This window comes from Dendrobates tinctorius, unplaced genomic scaffold (assembly GCF_039654945.1).
Source record: "Dendrobates tinctorius isolate UK_male_01 unplaced genomic scaffold, ASM3965494v1 ptg000067l, whole genome shotgun sequence".
Taxonomy (NCBI): Eukaryota; Metazoa; Chordata; class Amphibia; order Anura; family Dendrobatidae; genus Dendrobates; species Dendrobates tinctorius.
Window position 1 is genome coordinate 86,025 of NW_027361735.1, and position 13,016 is coordinate 99,040.

General features: G+C 48.6%; 1 protein-coding gene across 7 annotated transcripts in view; it reads right to left on the reverse strand.

Moving 5' to 3' along the window:
* Positions 1 to 7,694: 7,694 nt before the first annotated feature.
* Positions 7,695 to 13,016, reverse strand: part of LOC141095116 (uncharacterized) — a 225,002-nt gene continuing 219,680 nt past the window's right edge. For all 7 annotated transcript variants that reach the window (XM_073581000.1, XM_073580999.1, XM_073580995.1 and 4 more), the window contains 2 exons: positions 8,546 to 8,620; positions 7,695 to 7,977 (listed from right to left, as the gene is read on the reverse strand). In XM_073581000.1, coding sequence (XP_073437101.1) covers positions 7,905 to 7,977; positions 8,546 to 8,620 — 148 coding nt within the window. In that variant the 3' untranslated portion in view covers positions 7,695 to 7,904. The remainder of the gene's footprint in view (positions 7,978 to 8,545; positions 8,621 to 13,016) is intronic.

The following is a 13,016-nucleotide window of genomic DNA, read 5'->3' on the forward strand; positions in this document are numbered from 1 at the left end:
CTGGCAAATCCACATCCCTCCAGTCACGCACAAACCCTGTACCAGACCTTGCCACGCCAACATTTTCACTTGCCCCACGAGATGCATCCTCCTCCCCTAAGTAATCATCCCCATCATCATCCTCCTCTTCTTCCTCCAACTCGTCCAGGAGAGGTCCCTGAGCAGACAATGGCTGAATGTCATCAAGGATTCCCTCCACCTCTTCCTCCTCGTCAACATTGGCTGCAGACGCCTGCTCCTTAAGGTGCGTCAAAGTTTGCATGAGCAGACGCATAAGTGGGATGCTCATGCTTAGGATGGCGTCGTCTGCGCTTACCAGCCGTGTGCATTCCTCAAAACACTGAAGGACTTTACAGAGGTCTTTCAGCTTCGACCACTGCACACCTGTCAACTCCATGTCTGCTCTCAAAGTGCCTGGCCGTGTATCCTCCCACAAATGCATTATGGCCTGCCTCTGCTCGCACAGCCGCTCCACCATGTGCAGGGTGGAGTTCCACCTTGTTGCAATGTCGATAATGAGGCGGTGGTTGGGAAGGTGGAGAAATCGCTGCAGCTTCTGCATACGAACGGAGTGTACAGGCGACCGGCGGATGTGCGCGCACAGTCTTCGCACCTTATGGAGCAGGGCTGTTAACTCCGGCTAATTTTTGAGGAAGCACTGCACCACCAGGTTCAAGGTGCGAGCCAAGCAAGGTATGTGGCTGAGTTTTGAAAGGGCTATGGCTGCCACAAAATTACGGCCGTTATCACTAACTACCTTGCCTGCCTCAAGATGTACACTGCCCAGCCATGACTCAGTTTGTCGCTTCAAGTACTTGGCCAGCACCTCGGCGGTGTGTCTGTCGCCCAAACACATCATCTGCAACACAGCCTGCTGACACTTTCCACTAGCTGCTCAATAGGGGGAAACCTCGTGTGCAACAGTGGCAGCTGCAGATGGAGTGCTCGTACAACTGCGCTCTGTGGACGAGCTTTCGCTTCTGGAGGAGGAGGGTGGAACGCCTACAGCCAACTGTTTCCTATACCGTGGGCTAGGCAGCACTGTCCCACCACCGCTGTCCCCTGTGGACCCTGCATCCACCACATTAACCCAGTGCGCAGTGATGGACACGTAACGGCCCTGGCCATGCCGACTGGACCATGCATCAGTTGTGAGGTGCACCTTTCCACTCACTGACTGCTTGAGTGCATGGACAATGCGGTCTTTCACATGATGGTGGAGGGCTGGGATGGCTTTGCGAGAGAAGTGGCGACTGGGTAGGTCATAGTGTGGTACTGCATAGGCCATGAGTTCGCGGAAAGCTGCGCTTTCCACCAACCGATAGGGCATCATCTCAAACGAGATTAGTTTGGCAATGTGGGCGTTCAAACCCAGTGTACGCGGATGAGAGACTGAGTACTTTCTTGACCTACTCATAGTGTCTGGGAGGGTGAGCTGGACTTGAGAGCTGCATATGGTGGAAGTAGCGGTGGACAGGGCGGACAGAGAGAGGGTTGATGATGGTGATGGAGTTGGTGTTCTTTCTGATGGCCTAGATTCAGTATTTCGTTGATATAACAGTGGGATTCCCTGACTGCTGTGGCCTTGCAACGACACCTCAACATTTGCTGCTGTGCTAACCGGTGGGCTTACAGTGGGGGAAACAATGTAGCGTTGCTGACTACCTTCTTTGTGATCAGTTGCACATGTGGCACTTGAGGTTTGGTGTTGTGTCCACGCTTGCAAGTGCATGCTGGTTAAATGTCTAAGCATGCCACTGGTATTCAAATTTTTCAGATTTTTCCCTCGGCTAAAGGTCTTTGCGCACTTCTTACAGATAACCTTGGCCTGATCATGAGGATTTTGTTCAAAAAAGTGCCACACTGCACTCTTCCTACTTTGGCAGACATTTTGCGGCCTAGCACGCTGTGATCTTTTGACCCTCTGGACAAGCTGACCAGCAACTGTTTTGATTTTTGGAACCTGTCTTTGGAGTGCTCCGGGCCTGCCAGATAACAGCTGTTGCGATGTCGATGTCTGCTGTGGATGCTCCTCATCTGAGCTATTGGAAGCAGCACCCTCTTCCCCCAATGGATACCAATCTGGGTCAACAACTGGGTCATCCATCACCTCCTCTTCAATGTCATGTGCACCTACCTCTGTGTCACCGTGTATGGTGGCATAGTGTGCGGGAAGGGGCACCTGAGTCTCATCAGGGTCAGAATCTGGCTCTGTACACTGCGAGGACAATGTAGTGCTCTGAGTGAATGTACCAGCAGAATCATCTATCAGCGGCTGTGCATCAGTGCACTCCATGTCAGATTAATCTTGGCCTGGGTAATTCACCATTTCACTTGATAATCCAGGCATGGTATGTGAAAACAGCTCCATGGAGTAATCAGTAGTATGGCCTGCGTCATCCTTCAATCTTGGTTGGGGTGAAGGACACAAGGAAAGGTGTGGTTCATGAACATGAGCCTCCAATGACGACTCAGTGCTTTTACTTTTTACAACTTCAGAAGAGGAGGCGATAGAGCTGGAGGCTGAGTCAGCAATGTAAGACAAAACTTTTTCCTGATGCTCTGGCGTTAAAAGCGGTTTGCCAACTCCTAGAAAACTAAGCCTTCGAAGCCTTATGGAGCCAGACGATGACGCAGGCTCAACACCTCCTGCATTCGGTCCTATTTTGCTTTTGCCACTACCATCAGATCCACCACCAACACCATCATTACCAGCTGCCAACCCCCGCCCAATTCCACGGCCTCTTCCACCAGCCTTCCTCATTTTTGGTAGAAATGTAGACAAAATCCAACAAACTATATAGTAATGTAAAACAAGGTACAAGGTGTCTATAGGACAGGGGAGATTTAGATTTTCTGCACACACTAGTGGACACTGGACACTTTTGGATTGTGTGAGGCCCACTGAATATCAGAGCGCTATGTCACAGGCTCGATGGCACAGGTGTGAAAAAAGTGACTACAGGATAAGGGAGATTTTGAATTTCTGCAGACACTTGTGGACACTGGACATTCTATGTGATTAGCCTCAGATTGACTAGGGCTCTCTATCGGTCCCAAGGCCCTGCCAATTCCTTATCAATAAACTTTGGGTAAATCCGCTTAAGGATGGCACCATATGCTACTAATTTACCGGATTTACTCAAAATGAAGGGACTTTGTCATTTTTAGACCCTGGGTCACTTCCACTGTCAGAGGTGTGGGCATTCAGGTGTCTGATGCCCGTACCAGCTGCCCAGGGGGGAGACGCCTCTGCTGGCTCACGCCATACACATATACATATATACTCAAACCAAGGAAGAAGAGGATAGCTGGGTTGCGTTATACTACTTAACCGGAATTACTCAAAATGAAGGGACTTTGTCGTTTTTTAGACCCTGGGTCACTTCCACTTTCAGAGGTGCGGGCATTTAGGTGTCTGATACCCATCCCAGCTGGCCAGGGGGGACACCATCAAGAGCAGCCGCGTCCCAGCTGGTCAGGGGGGACACCACCAGCAGCCCCGTCCCAGCTGGCCAGGGGAGACACCACCAGCAGCCACGTCCCAGCTGGCCAGGGGGGACACCACCAGCAGCAGCCACGTCCCAGCTGGCCAGGGGGGAGACCACCACCAGCAGCCGCGGCCCAGCTGGCCAGGGGGGACACCACCACCAGCAGCCGCGCCCCAGCTGGCCAGGGGTGACACCACCACCACCAGCAGCCGCGTCCCAGCTGGCCAGGGGTGACACCACCACCACCAGCAGCCGCGTCCTAGCTGGCCAGGGGGGGGACACCACCAACAGCAGCCGCGTCCCAGCTGGCCAGCGGGGAACACCACCACCAGCAGCCACGTCCCAGCTGGCCAGGGGGGACACCACCACCAGCAGCCGCAGCCCAGCTGGCCAGGGGGGACACCACCACCAGCAGCCGCGGCCCAGCTGGCCAGGGGGGACACCACCACCAGCAGCCGCGGCCCAGCTGGCCAGGGGGGACACCACCACCAGCAGCTGCGGCCCAGTTGGCCAGGGGGGACACCACCACCAGCAGCCGCGCCCCAGCTGGCCAGGGGTGACACCACCACCACCAGCAGCCGCGTCCTAGCTGGCCAGGGGGGGGACACCACCAACAGCAGCCGCATCCCAGCTGGCCAGCGGGGAACACCACCACCAGCAGCCACGTCCCAGCTGGCCAGGGGGGGACACCACCACAGATGTCCCAGCTGGCTAGGGGGACACCATGCCGCGTCCCAGCTGGCCAGGGGGGATACAACCACCAGTAGCTGCGTCCCAGCTGACCAGGGGGGACACCACCAGAAGCCACGCCCCAGCTGGCCAGGGGAGACGCGGCTGCTGGTGTCTCCCCCTGGCCAGCTGGGACGCGGCTGCTGGTGGTGTCTCCCCCTGGCCAGCTGGGACGTGGCTGCTGGTGGTGGTGTCCCCCCTGGCCAGCTGGGATGCGGCTGCTGGTGGTGCTGTCCCCACTGGCCAGCTAGGATGCGGCTGCTGGTGGTGCTGTCCCCCCTGGCCCGCTGGGCTGCAGCTGCTGGTGGTGGTGTCCCCCCTGGCCAGCTGGGATGCAGCTGCTGGTGGTGGTGTCCCCCCCCGGCCAGCTGGGACGTGGCTGGTGGTGTCCCCCCTGGCCAGGTTTGTGGCTGGGTACAAATGAAACAATACATCCATGATTTCACAGCCATCAGAGATCTACCGACCAATCTTTGAACAAATATCTCTGCATGTAAAGGGGCCTTTGCCCATACTAACAATTCCTTTCTTCTCAGGTTCAAGCTGCCCGTTATGACGTACCAAAAGGCGATTTCTGCATATAAGTATTGGGCAGATGAGATGCCAAAGGACACTCGTTCCCTCACAGCTGATTATCTATACTATGAGACCCTCGGGCACCAGATTGTCTTGACGGATTTAGTTGAATGAAACAATTGGTGAAAATGGAGGAAAGCAAGGAAGGAGAAACATCTGGGTAAGAGTCCTAACTGAGGCTGGTTTCACATCTGTGCTTGAGTGGTGTGCGTTTGTATGCGTAGCAATCCTGATGCATTCTGATGCAGATCTTCTCCCTATACTTAACATAGGAATGCATCCTGATCAGGATGAAACGCCAGTGTGAAAGCACCCTGAATACACAATTAGCCCAACCAACCACCTTCCATAATATCAGATTTGAGCAATGACTATTTCAGTTCAATGGCCTTATTCATTCCAATACAGGAAAGATGTATATCTTTCTACCGTGTTAGCCAGCAGATAGAAAAATATTCAGAATTGAGAGTCCTCAGTGGTTGATACCTTTTAATGGCTAACTGAAAAGATGGTAACACATTGCAGCTTTCGAGACTACTCGGGTCTCTTCATCAGGCATAGACTAATACAAAATCTGAAGAGTCACATATTTATGCACAATACAGCACAGAAAAAATGCAATAGATGAGACAAGTGACATGAAGCAGAATAATGATTATGGGAGAGGGAGAAACATAAATATTGGACCAGTTCATAGATAAAGAGTCTGGATATTTTATTGTCCTCTGATAGGGGTCTCCTAATGTGTTGTGATGCCCCCATACGGTCTTAGGAAACATCTGGGTAAGAGTCCTAACTGAGGCTGGTTTCACATCTGCGTTTGAGTGGTGTGCGTTGGTATGCGTAGCAATCCTGATGCAGATCTTCTCCCTATACTTAACATAGGAACGCATCATATTTTATTTTTTTACATTTGCCAGTATATCTTCTTTCTCCCATCTATCCTCTATTCTCCCTCCAATCTCCTCTGCCCCAGAGGTCAGAAGTTCACATTCCAACTACATCCTGATCAGGATTTTGTGACATGCGTTTGCATCAGGATGCGGAGAATATCCTGATGCAGATGCCTCTGCACAAATCCTGATCAGGATGAAACGCCAGTGTGAAAGCACCCTGAATACACAATCAGCCCCACCAACCACCTTCCATAGCATCAGATTTGAGCAATGACTATTTCAGTTCAATGGTCTTATTCACTCCAGTGATTTCCCTGATGTTTCCTGAGTTAATTTTGAAAATACACTATATGACAATGTCAAGAGAAAAAATAGAGGCATTTAAAAAGCTCAAATCATTAAAGTCCTTGAAAAACCTTTTAACATAACTTCTCTTATTTTGACTTCACAGAGAAAGTGTCTCCAAGAGGCCAAGGACCAGCGATGCACAGGGATCGGACAGCAGTGAAGGGTCGAGCACAGAGGGCCACAGTGAAGAGGAACAAAGCAGTGATGAGGAAACTGTGTCCACGCAGTCTGTTTCAGAAGCTGACAGATATGCACCCAGTAGCAATATACGATTCTCAACGCATGCAAAATTTCTGCAAAAGGGCTCTTCAATCAGAAAAAATTAAGATCAACAGATGCTGTTGGTAAGTTTGTAAAGTTTACACTCCCCCATTCCAATCTATCTACAGTAGATGGCACTGTTCCAGGCCCATGCTTATATAGTAAATATGTGTGCTGATTATTCTAATTTTTTATTCCTATTTAGAATATTTAAAGAGAGTACCCAAGAAAAAAGAATTGGCGAAGTATGCTAAAGAACAGGGATGGGACACAAATATTCCAGACGTAAAAGTGCAAAGCGCTTGGAAACCCCATGGGCGAAGGCACAAGCCCAATTTTAAAGATGAGGCGATCAAAGAGCTTGTGTTAACACAGAAATGGAAGGGACTAATTGCAACTGAAGACACTGGCAAAGGTGGATGTACCGTAAAGACCATCTATGCTTTTAAAAAGGGTCAAGTGGTATGTGACTATCACGGCGTACTTATGGACCATCAAAGTGCGGAAAAGCTGCAGAGAAGGCTGACCGGAACATCATATATGTACTTTTTTAAATACAAAGACCAAAAATTATGCATTGCTGGCTCCAAAGCGCCTTGGTGGTGTCCCACCTGGCCAGCTGGGACGCGGCTTCTAGTGGTGGTGTCCCACCTGGCCTGCTGGGGTGCGGCTTCTGGTGGTGGTGTCCCCCCTGGCCAGCTGGGACGCGGCTGCTGGTGGTGGTGTCCCCCCTGGCCAGCTGAGACTCGGCTGCTGGTGGTGGTGTCCCCCCTGGCCAGCTGAAACGCGGCTGCTGGTGGTGGTGTCCCCCCCGGGCCAGCTGAGACGCGGCTGCTGGTGGTGGTGTCCCCCCGGGCCAGCTGAGACGGGTATCAGACACCTGAATGCCCGGACCTCTGACAGTGGAAGTGACCCAGGGTCTAAAAAATGACAAAGTCCCTTCATTTTGAGTAATTCCGGTTAAGTAGTATAACGCAACCCGGCTATCTTCTTCCTTGGTTTGAGTATATATGTATATGTATGGCGTGAGCCAGCAGAGGCCGTCTCCCCCCTGGGCAGCTGGGACAGGCATCAGACACCTGAATGTCCGCACCTGTGACAGTGGAAGTGACCCAGGGTCTAAAAACGACAAAGTCCCTTCATTTTGAGTAATTCCGGTTAAGTAGTAGCATATGGTGCAGTCGTTCACCGGATTAGGGAAAAGTGGACTTCGGTTACCGACTGCGCTATGTGATACAAATTAACTGGATTTACCCAGTTTAGGGAAAATGGACTTTGGGTAAATCCGGTTAACTATGGCCTGTGATTGGCTGAGGCAGTCACATTTTCTGGTCAGAAGCAACCAGGATGGACAGAATAGTTGAGAAGCAATTATAAGTGATAGTACAAACACTTACACAGTAAAATAACTTTATTATAGAATAAAATAACAATATAGCTCACAAACTTTTAATATATAAAGTGCACACATATAAAGAACGGTGGGTCAGATGCATGGATAGAGCCCATGTAAAAGTGTCAAGCTTTCAAGCCTGAACATTCCGCCCCTTCTCTATACTCGTTTCTTCAGAGTCCATAGTCAAACAAAACAGTTCTGTCCCTTTTATAAATTAGGCAAACGCTTGAGCAGGACCACAGGGTTCATCCTCGGACGAGAAGGGCTGGGTCCTTCAGTGCTTTAAAGGAAAACATACTGAGTGTTAGTATGCATTACATTTTTTTATGTCTTTATTTTAACATGAGGGTACCCTTACGCGCAGCAACAGTTGGCAGATATGTGATACCTATTGGCAGTGAATCAGTGTCAGGCCGTTTGAGCGGCCCAACGGACCGGGCGCTGTGCGAGCGCTTGGTCTGTCAGGCAGATGCTGTAGGAGTGTGACTCAGATGTGCACGGACACTGATGGTGCCAGAACATGTTTGTTTCTGAAAACTGTAGAGTATAAAGACACTTCCCATCATTTAGAGCAGGGATCTCAAACCTCAGGCCTCGAGGGCCACAAACAGTGCAGGATTTCCTTAGCATTGCACAGGTGACGATTAAGGAAATCCTGAAAACCTGCACTGTTTGCGGCTCTCGAGGTCTGGAGTTAGAGATACCTGCTCTAAATGATGTGAATTGTCTTAATGCTTTACAGTTTTCATAAACAAACATGCCCTGGCTATCACATTAAATGGCTGTACTTTAACACCAGTTCTCTCACACAAGTTCTCTCAATGTACATAAGCATGTTCCATAATTACCTGGAGGAGCTCCTTTTTAGCGACTGGCCCGCCCTTGACAGTGTTTCAGTGCTGGGTGAAGAGCCTAAACCTGCCCTGAAATAAAAACATGAGTATTAGAGCTCTTAAGGAGTGCACCCATTAGATTGGCATCTCAGTATTGAAATCATTTTAAGCCAGCTCACCACTCATCACTATTCTCCAATCCATATGGAGCCTGCACATCAGCCCTGCCTCGACCATAAACACAGTTTCACAATAGATGACAATCTGGCTCAAAACGAATGGATTTTTTTTTCTGTTTCTTTAAAGGTGCATAACAAAAATCAATGTGACATATCAGTGTGACCCCAGTCAACGCATTTCACGTGCAAGATGCATGCTTATTCATAATCTAGACAATGTCTCATGAATAAGCATGCATGATGCATGTGAGAAGTGCTAACTGGGAGTCATGCTGATCATGGCTTAGATCTTTCTTATGCACCTTTTTAAAGAAACCTTTTTTTTCCCCAAGATTGAGAAGAGAAGGAGAGCCGAGAGATGGCTGCTCTGGCATGAGGCTCCTGAGTTTTTTAGTTTTTTACCCCGTTTAATTGTTAATTCTCCCTTTGGTTCACTCACCATTGCGTAGCTACAGGATTCGGCAGAGCTGGGAGTAGTGTGGAGACTGCGATCAGCTGGGACCGGTGTCTTTCTGTCCTCGTGGAGCTCCGTGCCTGGATTCAGCTGGGAGAGAGTGAAGCTGCTGGCTGCCTGCCTTGTACCCATTTCCAGCATGCAGATGATCCCAGGATAGGAAACCTGGTGGAGTGTGCGGTGCTGGAGTTGTTCTGGAGATCTTGTGGTCCACATGGAGCTGTAGGGCTACAGGATTCGGCAGAGCTGGGAGTAGTGTGGAGACTGCGACCAGCTGGGACCGGTGTCTTTCTGTCCTCGTGGAGCTCCGTGCCTGGTTTCAGCTGGGAGAGAGTGAAGCTGCTGGCTACCTGCCTTGTACCCATTTCCAGCATGCAGATGATCCCGGGATAGGAAAGCTGGTGGAGTGTGCGGTGCTGGAGATGTTCTGGAGATCTTGTGATCCAGGTGGAGCTGAAAGGGTGAGCTGGGCAGGTTTGGACTGACTGTTGGCATGTCCCCTGATGTCCCTGTCTTGTTGCACCCATGCCCTCCCCCCCAGCAGTGCTGGGAGCACCCTTTATGGAAAGTTGTACATTTAACTCTGCTAAGCTGTGACTGTTCAGTCTTTATAGCTACAAGCTGAGTGTAGTCATGGCCACTGCACTCTGTAAACCTACTCTTATGATTTCAAGGGACGATTTATTATTCTGGAATCATCCACAATTTCTCATGGACTCCCCTTCTTGGAGCATGATTGCTAATTCAACAATTGAGTACATAAAATCCATTACTTCTGTGAAACCTGTGGAGGTGTACTGCAAGAGAGGTAGGAGAGGAGGCATCCTGGCACGCCTTCGGAGGAGAGGGTTCAGAACAGCTCTTCCTTCACTCCACTTGGCTAATGTCCGTTCCTTATCTAACAAAATGGAGGATCTGAACTTACTTTGTAACATGAGATCTGATATGGCCAATTCAGCTGCTCTTTGTTTTACTGAGACCTGGTTGAATGAGACCATCCCTGATTGTAGTCTGGATCTACCTGGTTTTGTTATCTACAGAGCTGACCGTGATTGTGTAGCTTCAGGTAAACAAAGGGGGGGTGGGGTATGTCTCTACATCAACACTAGCTGGTGCTGTGATGTTAACATACTGGGAAAAGGTTGCTCTCCAGATCTAGAGTACCTTGCACTCAATTGTAGACCATTTTACGCTCCAAGAGAGTTTTCATCTATGGTTCTGGTTGCAGTATATATTCCCCCTCAAGCATCTGTTAAAGCTGCTATTGGTGAACTAGCTTGCAAAATATCAGAATGGGAGAAAGGATCTCCTGAAGCATTTGTGATCGTAATGGGGGACTTTAACAAAGGAAAACTCAACCTGGATCTCCCCAAATTTACTCAACATATAAACTGCTTCACGAGAGAGAATAATACGCTTGATCACTGCTATACTGTCTTAAAAGGGGCCTACAGGGCAGTGAGGAGAGCAGCAGTGGGCTTTTCAGATCATTGTCTAATTCATTTAATTCCAGCCTACAGGCAAAGGTTGAAAACATCCAAACCTACAGTTTATACAAAGAAGACATGGTCTGAGGAGGCAAAATTGCAACTGCAAACATGCTTTGAATGCACGGACTGGGAGGTATTCCAGGAAACATGCTCGGGTCTGGATGAATGGGTTGATGCAGTGTCCTCATATATCCGTTTTTGTGAAGACACGTTTATTCCATCCAAATCTGTCCACTTTCGGGGAAACAACAAGCCGTGGTTTACAAATAAAGTCAGGTTGATCCGTAAGAGAAAAGAGGAGGCTTATAAAGCAGGCGATATTACTGAATTCAAGAAACTTAGGAACTCGCTATCTAAAGAGATCAAGTTAGCCAAACACGAGTATGCAAAGATTCTGGAGGAAAGGTTCTCATCAAAAGATACTAGATCTGCATGGAGAGGATTAAGAGAGGTCACCAATTATAAAAGCCACCCCACTATAGTGAACCCCAGCAGAAGTCTGGCAGCAGAGTTAAATGAATTCTACTGCAGATTTGAGGCAAGCTCTACACACAGTGGCTATTCATCTCTAAGCTCCTCAGTCTGTTCATATAAAGATCATTCATTGTGCAACACCCAAGTAGTGATCTCCGAGGCAGAGGTGATACGCATCCTGAAGGGACTTAAGGTCAAAAAGGCACCTGGCCCTGATGGTGTATCTCCAATGTATCTGAAAGTATGTGCTACCCAGCTTGCCCCTATACTGACAAATATATACAATGTGTCACTGAAAGAGTGCGTTGTACCTCAGTGTTGGAAAAATTCCACAATTATCCCTGTCCCCAAGAAAGTGGGATCCTCTGAGTTGAACGACTATAGACCAGTAGCACTCACATCTGTAGCTATGAAAGTCTTCGAAAGAATTATGATGTCCCACCTGATAAAATTCACGCAGAAGCTATGGGACCCGCTTCAGTTTGCCTATAAGGAGAATCGTTCGGCAAACGACACTGTCAATCTGGCACTGAAGTACATTTTGGATCATACAGATGAACGGCACTCATATGTCCGGATTCTTTTCATGGACTTTAGCTCAGCGTTCAATACCATTGATCCGAATTTACTTCATAAGAAAATGGTAGCTCTTGGAGTCCCTCTCAACTTATGCTTGTGGATTTATAACTTCCTGACAGCCAGGATACAGAGTGTAAAAGTTGGACCATTCACTTCGGGCACCTTGGTCACAAACATCGGGGCACCTCAGGGGTGTGTTTTGTCCCCGTTACTGTTTTCTCTCTATACGAATGATTGCATCTCTTCAGCAGACTCAGTAAAAATCTTGAAATTTGCCGATGATATGACACTGATTGGTCTCATCAGGGGAAATGCTGAAGACTTGTATCGGAGTGAGGTGGAAAGAATATGTGACTGGTGTAAAGCCAATAATCTTGTACTCAACACTAAAAAAACTGCTGAGATGGTTGTGGATTTTAGGAAAGATCAACATGAGATACTTCCAATCTACATCCATGACGAAGTGGTTCTTAGGGTCACAGAGACCAAATTCCTTGGTGTTATCATCTCTCATGATCTTAAATGGGGGAAAAACGTGGATGCTGTTATAAGAAAAGCACAACAGAGGATGTTCTTCCTGCGTCAGCTGAAAAGATATGGTTTGTCTAAGAATCTGCTGATCTTATTCTTTAATGCTGTCATCAGATCTGTGATTTGTTCCTCTCTGATAGTCTGGTATGGGGGAGCCACTGCGCATGACAAACTCCGCTTACAAAGGACTTTCAGAACAGCAGAGAGAATTATAGGCTCCCCCCTGCCTAAAATCCAGGATCTTTATGATAAGAGTATTCGATCCCACGCATTGAAAATTTCATCCGATCCCTCTCACCCGGGACACTCATCATTCCAGCTACTCCCTTCAGGACGTCGCTTCAGAGTCCCCAAATGCAGTACCAACCGCCATATGAACAGCTTCTATCCACTCTCTGTTCAACAATTAAATCGTCATGTGTAGACTATATACTGTATCTGTCTTGTTAGATGTTACTTGTTGTATCTGTTGTTATATATTATGTTGCCTCTTTGTCACCAAGAATTCCTTGTATATATGTAATATGTACTTGGCGATAATAAATTTGATTTGATTTGATTGTCATCAATTTGGTTGAATCATAGTATTGAATTAGTATACCTTTAACTGTCTAATCAAAGGTTCTCTGGTGCCCTCTTCTGCAGCTCTTTAGAAGAAGTCTAAAGGCCACATCTCACATAGCGACATCGCTTCTACGTCACCGTTTTGGTGACGCTAGCGATGTCGCTGTGTGTGACACAAAGCAGCGATCAGGCCCCTGCTGGGAGATCGCTGCTCG